The sequence below is a fragment of the Amphiura filiformis genome, chromosome 19 (genome assembly GCF_039555335.1).
Source record: "Amphiura filiformis chromosome 19, Afil_fr2py, whole genome shotgun sequence".
NCBI lineage: Eukaryota > Metazoa > Echinodermata > Ophiuroidea > Amphilepidida > Amphiuridae > Amphiura > Amphiura filiformis.
The window spans coordinates 16202143-16212212 of NC_092646.1; the positions used below are offsets into that span (position 1 = coordinate 16202143).

The 10070-nt window shown below is 38.3% G+C and overlaps 1 protein-coding gene across 1 annotated transcript; it reads left to right on the forward strand.

Annotated features, from left to right (window-relative positions):
* The first annotated feature begins 288 nt into the window (after window positions 1-288).
* On the forward strand, window positions 289-9870 carry LOC140140987 (uncharacterized). Its single transcript, XM_072162761.1, has 3 exons — window positions 289-672; window positions 6492-6600; window positions 7761-9870. The coding sequence occupies exons 1-3, from the start codon at window positions 408-410 to the stop codon at window positions 7972-7974; spliced, it is 588 nt and encodes a 195-aa protein (XP_072018862.1). The 5' UTR covers window positions 289-407; the 3' UTR covers window positions 7975-9870.
* Window positions 9871-10070: the final 200 nt, after the last annotated feature.

Below are 10070 nucleotides of genomic sequence, written 5' to 3' on the forward strand. Positions count from 1 at the left end.
GAAAATAAGTAAATAGCCTGGCGAGACGGTCCCTGGATAATGAGGTCATTCATTGACCCTTGGGAATTGCGTGATATGTGACACCTTTTGTGATTGGTCAAAAGTTGTTAGATTACATTTTTAGGCCAATCAAAACCTGTCATTTATATATGCAAAGTAGGGTCAAATAGAGGTCAAACGTTAACATTTTGCTGGCTTACGTTAACTTATGTAGTCTGTATTAATGCAATGTATCAAAAGGAGCGACATTACACTGGGTATATTTTGTTGATGTTTTGATAAACACGCACCTGGCAGAAATATATAATTGAGCAGCTGATTGCTGAGTGTGAGAAAGAAGTCTGTGGTATAAAATTCGCAATTTCATCATTAAATTTCCATCAAATTTGACATTTAAAAGGTGCAACATGATGCAAGTATCGCCTGCAGTATTAAGATGCGTCTCTCGCATGAGATCAAGGCTACCAAATGGAGTTTTCAGGAGCAATTTTGGAGTGAACGCGGGGAATGATGTCAGCACGTACACCTTGGCAAAAACAGCCTTCCCTTTGAGTACCAAGCTACGTGCACAAACCTCAGCCACTTATTGCACTGTGACGGACAAACCTTCCACAGATGGGAAAGATGCAAAAGCTGCAAAGAGGTCTGAGGATGACCATCATTTTTCAAGTGGTGAGAAATATGTCTTGAATACTATTTAAAAGTCTGGATGAACTTGATGCAAAAAAATTGTAAGGGAGTGTTCACTTTGGTGGGGGCTGCAGACCCCGCTGCAGACATGGCTGATGATGGAGGGGTGTCAAAAAATTTAAGGTCTTCAAAAGGGGGGAGGCCAAAAAAGTTTGATTCTTTATAAAAGGCGCGATCAAAACAGTTTTTTCAGTATTGATAAAAAAAATTGGCTCGCTTCATGCACATCTTACTATAATTTGCCTAATGTTGTATGTATGTGTGTGTGCCAAAGGCTCCGTCAGTTTTGATGCCAGCCTCGCCAAATTCGCACGGGGGATGCAGAAAAATACGGGGAGTGTCGTAAGCTACCTTCGGTCTAAATCGGAGGTCGAAGGTCAAAGGTCAAATTTTAAACTTGGTCCGATTGGGCTGTAATTCATACGGAGATCAAGGAAAATCGGGAAGTGTCCTCGCTACCTTCGGTCGAAATCGGAGGTCGAAGGTCAAAGGTCAAATTTTAAACTTGGTCCGATTGGGCTGTAATTCATATGGGAGATCAAGGAAAATATGGGGAGTGTCCCACACTACCTTCGGTCGAAATCGGAGGTCGAAGGTCAAAGGTCAAATTTTAAACTTGGGCCGATTGGGCTGGAATTCATACCGAAGATCGAGGAAGATATGGGGAGTGTCCTAAGCTACTTTCGGTCGAAATCGGTGATCGAAGGTCAAAGGTCAAATTTAAACTTGGTCCCATTGGGCTATATGGGAGATCAAGGAAAATATGGGGAGTGTCCTACGCTACCTTCGGTCGAAATCGGAGGTCGAAGGTCAAAGGTCAAATTTTAAACTTGGTGCGATTGGGCTGTAGGCCTAATTCATATGGGAGATCAAGCAAAATATGGGGAGTGTCCTAGGCTACCTTTGGTCAAATCGAGGTCGAAGGTCAAAGGTTGCAAAAGGCTCCGTCAGTTTTGATCCGAGCCTGGCCAAATTCGCTGGGGATGGAGAAAAATACGCTGAGTGTCATAAGCTACCTTCGGTCGAAATCGAAGGTCAAAGGTCAAATTTTAAACTTGGTCCGACTCGGTGGGTGGAATCCTTGATGTGAGGGGAATGCAGAGGTCACATTTGGTTGAGATCGGTAAAGAATTGGGCTCAAAATCGGCTAAAATGTGATTTCTTTTTGTTTTATCCAAAATCCACAGTAACCATGGCATGGCACCCTGAATGCCCTCTCTGTTAATCTATAAATAGCTGGCCTTGCACAATACCAACTCCTGCTATAAAACCAATGTCTTCCACTGTGGGTGTTATATTAACCCATTAAATGAAGACACAAGTAACTATATCAATTAATTGATTTAATTAATAAATAATAAATAAATAAATGCATAAATAAATAAATAAACAAACAAATGGTCATCAAAATTAATTAATTTATGTCATCCGAGGTCAAAGGTCATCAAACAGAGGGCAAAGGTCATGTGGGCTCCGGCTATGTTGCTGTTATGCATACGGGCATATCGAGCTTAATAATCAGATACGGGTATTAACTCTAGTTTTTACCAATTGAGCATTTTGAAAGTCCATTTTAATACTATTTAATACAATTTAACAACCTGTGATTTGAACCAAATTGGTAGCATTTGTAAAATAATTTTTGCGCACCGCGCACATTATAAATTACTACATCAGGACAACAGCATTCCATATAGTGATATACCCTTACCCTTGGATACCCGTGGGGAGAGATCACAGGCGAAAGTGATACTGTGATGTACATTTGTTTATTGTTAGATGAAAACTACAAGACCTGGGTACCTTCACAGCAGTTAGTGCTGATTGTTTTGATCATATTGTTGTCGCGTTACATTGCTTACATAGCTGCATTGACAGCATTGTGTACTGCCAAGAACTTATTTTCTCAGTGATCATACATTGTAGTTTGTACATGTATAGCTTATCGTAACAAGTAACATGCATTTTAAGATACCTTGTAGATAATTAATTACTAGTATGAATTTTTGGTATGAAGTGTCGAAAATCCATGAAACCTTAACAGCGTTACTGGGGGGGCAATAGGTTTTGCATGTCTATGAAAGGGGGGGGGGGGTCAAAAAAGTTTCCGGTTCCAGTGCCCAGTGTCCCCACCAAAGTATTTATGAACACTCCCTAGTCCTACATGTTAGTGATCCACAGTATCCCCTTACTCCAAAAAGTTGAGATTTTAATTTTATTAAACCATGATACCATCGGCACATGTGACAAGCTTAATTTGTGGCCAAGCTTGTCAGTTCGAACATACCTGTGTCCATGTTGTAGCGTACTAAAGAAAATTTATCGTTACAAAAAAATGAGATGAAAATTCTTGGTGAAAATATGACTGTATATGGCAAATACCACTTCAACTGTTAAAGAACTGCATGTGGAACACATTCAAAGATGGAGTGTATTTAACACCTATCTATGCAGGGCTTAATTTAGTGTTGGCCATTTGTATAGCAAAAACAGATATTGATGAAAATTTGTATAGCTGTTGTATTCTTTTGCATGCAAATGAAAATACAAATTTTGCATAGCATTTTGCCAAGATTGAGTAGTAAACTGCTATGCAATACCAACTGAATTATGCCCTGTATCTATGGTTGGCAAAAAGCATCAAACACCTTGGATATCCCCGTGCATAAAGCGCCTCCTACGGAAAAAGCAATGTACCTATAATAAAGCCCTGGGAATAAAGCATGCAAGTCCAATCTGACTGTAGTCTACTGTAGTAGACCATTTTCATTTATCATCCCTCTAATCCCCCTCTGATCATAGAAAATGCACCAATGACCTGTTCTGATCCAATAGCTAGCTATCCATGGGAAAAACTCTGGGCAGGGCAGTCACTGGGGATATTTATTGTGTTGTGTTTTATGCATGGAATGGTATGAATTGTTTATCAAAAAGGGAATGCACAGCAGTCTAATCTGACTGAAGATTGGGAAAATGTCAAAAAAAAAGAGAAAAATGGTGGAAAACTGAAACAAAGAAACCATACTGGGATGTCAAAGATACATGATTAGAATCACCTAAACAATACTGGAGTTTTATAAACAAAATGATAAAAGACAATACTGGAATAACACACTGCTTGTGCTTTTGTCGCAACAAGTTGGTAAGTTTTGCATCCCGTTTGGAAATTTTACCCAGTATACCACTGACAATAATAATAATATTAAATAATAATCACACCTCATCAATAACCCCACCTGACCCCACCCCAAATAAACATTTATCCCAGACCTGCTAACTGCCTGTTATTTCTCTCTCTGTACGCTATACATATTCAATTCGCTGAAATCAGATCAAGGTAAGGAAAAATGGTGATTTAAGTGCATGCATTTTCCTGTCAATATTTTGCTGTGGTTTACTCATTTTGATCATTTTGTACAACCAAGCTTTTAATATAAAATAGTTGGGTGCATTGCATGCATTAACTGATTTCATTTCTCAACAGGTTTGCAATTCAGATGTTTTGCACTTGCTAAAAAAAGCAATAATAAGTGATTTGTGTAAAGAATCTAGATTCCTATAAATCTCACTTTTCACTGATCGCATTGTCCCTTTTTAATTTTGAGTCTTGAAACAAATGAGGTACGTAAAATGAAGAAAATGAATGTTTCATTCCAGCGCCTACAATATGTGTGTTAGCTCGCCGATCATATTACATATTCAGTGGTGCTTCATGCTGCTTGTGCTTAGACATAATATTACATTTATAAATAAATACGAGTACAACAAAGTTTATACAGCACTGATTCAATGATGTACACATGAGCCCACATGCACAAAATTTTACTGTAAAGTACTTCCAGCTTAATCTTTTACATAGTATTTCAAGTACACCATTGGGCATTACAAAATGAAAACTTGAAACAAAATGAAAACTTGGGCATTACAAGTTAAAAAATGAAATTCATTAAAAAACAAATTGAGGGCGTCGCTCTGGAGCAAATCACTTATCATGGCTTTTAAGTCCTGCTTTAAGTGTGTACATACAGTACTCCACCTTGTGACTTAGGATTAGACCAATAAGTTGATTCCAGTTGATATTAGTTGTAGCACCAGATTGTTTTTCGTAGCCTGCCAGACTGTTCTTCTAGGGTGAACCAAACCTGTCTGGTTATCAAATTAATCAGTGACAAAGTTAACAAAGTTGAATTTGACTGGTGCTAATTAATGCAATAACATTAAAACATCAATTAGCACCTGTCAAATTCACAGAATACCTTGCCACTGATTAATTTGATATCCAGGCAGGCGTGGTTCACACCAGAAGAACTGCTCTAGCAGGGCTTCCTCTTTGAGGGTAGAACCTTTGTTTGAGATTAAAGGGTCAAAATTATTGCTTTGATTGTTGATACATGTACATGTAATTGTCAATGGTGGCACCAGGAATTTTGGAGGGCAAAGATCAGTAATATTTTTCTACAATTGGGCAATTTTCACCAAAATAGGTGCATTTTTGTGTCATTCAGAATGATTTTCACCCAAAATAGTGCCATATTTGCCCAAAATAGTGAATTTTCTGTGAGGTAAACTGAAATTCCCCTGGGACCCCCACCATGGTGCCGCCACTGATATTTTGTATGATATTCCATTTGCATGTTTGTAATTTCTTGTCCGTGTCATAGACAAAATAATATACAGACATTCACCAACAGGCAAAGTCCCGGTGCTCTGAATGCTAAAAATATGTGGTATGTGCATAACGGTATCGTCTCTTGCATTTCATGGACCAATTGTCCATTAAGGGGGTACTACACCCCTCGATAAATGTGTGTCTATTTTTGCATTTTTCTCAAAAACTAATAACACAGTGGTAACAAAAGTTACATATATTATAGGGGCAAGGAATCCAATTACTACACTGGAATTTTAGTGACCCAAGACAAGCGGCTCCTTATTTAAGATAAGAAATAAGGTACCGCTAGGATGTACCTCATTTCCTATCACATATACTGAACCGCTTGTCTTGAGACACTGAAATTTCAGTGTAGTAATTGGATTCATTGCCCCAATAATATACATTACTTTTGTTACCAGTGTGTTATTATTTTTAGAGAAAAATGAAAAAATAGTCACAAATTTACCACAGGGGTGTAGTACCCCCTTAAAGGGTGATGCTGGGACTTTACCTGTTAAGGGCTGTGCAATAATTATGACTATGAGCCCTTTTGGGAGGGTAAAATTCAGAGGGGGGGCAAGCAATTTTTATCACACATTCATGGGGCACTTTTTAAATAAAACACTCTAAAAAATCTTAAGAAAACTGTACGGAAAGTAAAACAGAAACGCTTAAATATACAAATTTTTCGAAGGTTTTCTAAAAAATTCAAGGTTTGCAAATTGGGATCCCCAAAATTTGGCATGTGCAAAGGGGTGGGCAAAGATATTTTGGCAGGCTGAGAGGGGGGGGGGGGCAAGCAATTTTTGGCAGGTCGAGAGGAGGGGAAAGCAATTAGTCTTTGTCAAAGACCTTGCGAAGGCGCGACAGAGCGGCGAAGCCGCGACAGCGAATGAGAGATGGCGCTCTCACTACGGTGCCCTAGGCAAAGCCTTGTTGAAAGGCTAGAAAGCAATATTTGGCATGTCATTTGGAAATTTTACCCCCTGGGGGGCTCATAATTATTGCACAGCCCCTTAGTGATTGGTCTGTATCACATTAATTTCTTGTCAGTGTCCTCTGAATCTGCAAGAATTTGGAGTAAGATTCACAAAGATGGACATGTTCTGATGACACTTTTCCCTGTAAATTATTTCTCCATGTACAGCCGGTAAGAGCCATAAGCTGACGGATGTCTTACTCTCTCCCTATGAGAAGAGGAAGCTTGTAATGACGGGTTTTTACAAGTCTGTTGCAGAGGTGCCAGACAGAGTGTCGTAAGTATGCAAAATATTTAAAAGGTTAATGCTTCCATTCAAGTTCAAGTTTATTTTTGCACCATTAAATCAACACAATACAATTTAAATTAGTTACAGGAGATATGTTAAAGTACAGGAATGAGGATTTCACTAAACAAAGGGTGTGGCATGGATGGGGATGCCACTAACCACAGGGCGTGGTATTATGGCACAGATGAGGATGCCACTAAACACAGGGCATGGTATTATGGCAACCAGAATAAGGCCACTAAATGCAGGGTGTGGTATTGTGGAGCCTTTACAGGAAAAAACTATTGAAATGATTATGTCAACCAAGGGTGAAAATATTAAGAGAGCTTGAACCAGGGGCCACTTTGGCAAAAAGTGGCCCCTGGTTCATCAAAATTTGGAAGAACCAGGGGCCATTTCCAATTACCAAGGGGCCAATAAAAATAAAGATGTGCTGGATGAGTTAAATAAGCACTATTTGCTTGTAATTTGATAATTTTAGTTCACTATCCAGGGGGCCAGTTTTGTGAGAAAAGTGTCCCCTGGTCAACTAAAATTGAGATGGAACCAGGGGCCATTTCAGAGTTTCTGGGGCCAAACGGCTCCCATCTCCCACTTAATTTCACCCCTGATGTCAACAAACATCAAAGTTACCCCCCCCCCCCGTACTTATAATATATAAGTCCACTTTTTACACATTTTTTTGCACAAACTTATATTCATCTCGGATTACAAGCACCTCCCCTGGCAAAAATGCTCAAATTACATATGTAGCAAATTATAAGCATTGACTATGTATGTATCTCACAGGAGGGATGAGTATACAATGTATAGTTTGTGAGGAATATATTTACAATGTATGAGAAACACCTATTTAGGCGATGAAAAAAAACCCCACCTGACAGGCCCGACCAACCCAGAATTTGCGCTTTTTTAAAAATTTGGCTAAAATCATGTAAAATAAGCCGTTTTGAGGCCAAATTTTTTTTTCCAGATTTGGTGAAACTTAAATTTTAGCCTCAAGAAAAACAAAACAAACACCAGACCAACCGACCCTACTTGAAAGGTCCGTCCACCAGTAGAACAGGGTGGTGTTTTTTTCATCGCTTTTTCAAAATTTTGTTAAGGTTTGAGTAATAAAATGTGATTTGAATTTGTCTATTTCACAGGGATGCCAAGATGCACCGCGCAGGTGATCTGTGGAGGATCTACACCAACATTGTGACTGCCTGCGCCTGTGGCATCACCCTACTTATTACTATCAAGCAAGGCCAGAAGTATAGAGCAAAAAGAATTGCTGAGAAGCACAAACAAGTACGGGATCATATCGCAGCTCATGAAAAACAACAAGATACAGGAGAAGTTGCAGCAGTCATACATTGAGTTAAGGGAAATCTTGCAATGAATGTCCCTTAGATGTTTTGTGTCATCTCTGCTTATCTAGAACTCTCTCCATATGGGTGTCGACTGCAGACGATAACTGTCACATTTTTAGAAAGAAAATGAAAAATTTCAGAATTGTAAATTTTCACAACCATATTTGGAATCAGCATGAAAATTACATTAAAATGAGTACAAACAAGCCTAGTTTTGGTTCAGTGGTTCTTATGATAGATCTTGATATTTTGAAAAGTTGGACCTAGTGTTGAAGTCTATGCTTAGCACGCAGAGCATTAAAATTATAAGTTCTGCACATATTTTGACACGTAAATCTTCCTATCACAAATGGGTTGAAAAGGTCAGCTCTTGTATAGGCAGCTATAATGCATTGATAGGAGGAGAATGTGTATATTGTAGCTGATCTGAATCTTTACTAGTGATTTACTTCATGGCTTATATGGCCACTGGCCAGTGCGCAGCTTATATTCTTGACTTTACGGTATATTGTTTGTTATAAATATATGTTGCAGATAAGAACAAGTCTAGAGATTTATATCATTGATATTTATACTTTAGTGCTGGAAACATGGCAAAATACATTTCATTCAACAATTATAATGATATAAAGAATTAAAGAATAAAAAACTAATTCTCCTTTTAAGAGTTATTATGATGATAATGCAGAAAAAGGAGACCTACGTATGTTTGTATGACACAGAACACCTATGGACAGAGTCTTAACATCAACTGGTTATGATATTGATATAGTTTTTATACTTAGCCAGGAAAGCCACATATGGTAGATTGAAAATAATAGACCTGTAATAGCTGTACATGTAGCTGGGACGTAGGCAAATAACCTGTTCTATGGGCCTTTTGGGGCGTTTTTTTCCTGTATGCATGTAAATTCAGCTGTTTTTTGAGGAAAATGACTTGATTTTGACTGAAAAAAATGTGAGTGATTTTTGTTACAGATTCTCATGATTTTAAAGATTTTTAGGGTCATTTGAAACAACTTTTAAAACTGCCCAACCAATTGACCGAACCTACTTGAATGGTTAATCAGCCTGTAGAACATGGTGTTTGGTTTTTTATTCGTCGACTTTGCACAATATATTTTAACTTTTAAGTGGTGCTTAATATTTGATATGAGCTTTCGAATATGAATTGTTTGTGTCACAGTATTTTTGGCAATTAAAACGTGCAACTTCTTTGGCAAGGTATAAATTTAATTCTTTTCTTGAAATAATGAAGAGTGCTTGTGTCATTAGTGATACATGTAGGCTGCTACATAAAGGGTATTAGTATTATGTATAATATGCCTGTATACCTATGCTGTAAAGTGTATCTAAAAGTTGTTAGCATTGGCTGCTTTATTGCTACTTGCTTGTGTGCTTCCCTGCTTAAATATTCCATGCTTAGCCAGCCTAAAAACAATTTTGTTTGGGGTTAGAAGGGGTTGTCCATGGTGGTGACTGACAGAAGCTCAATACAAGCTGTATCAAAATTATTGGTACCCATTACAGGGACTGTCTTTGGAATTTGCAGGAGAACATTAAATAGCTCTTCTGGAGCCTTCAAGGAGAGCTGTTTAGAGCATTTACAATCAAATATAAGGAGAGAATGATCAACTGAGGAGAGCTAAAAATCACTCCCCTATATCAGATTTTGTCCCCCCCCCCCTGAAATTCGATTCTCCCTGAAAAAAATTCCTGGTGCCGCCACTGGTGGATCTTAAGATGCATACATTTTGATTAGACATGCAGTCTTGTCCATGATCACTGGATACTGATGATGGGTACCAATCATTATGATATATCCATCCTGTAGTCTGCTACATGTAAACTTGTATATGCATGTATTTTGTAGAACCAGAACAGTTGCCAGTCTATATCCTGTTTCAAGCAGGCGGCGGATGACATGATCGAGCCGGCAACCCGTGAAACCGCCCGGCCGTATGGCATTTTCCATATACTCGGTTAGTTTTGTGGGGTTCATTATCGAACCCCAACGGTTTTATCTTGTATTTATATTATTTATCAACATAGGCCTATTTGTTTGTGATATTTCAAGCGTTTTAAAATTTCAAAATAATCCCA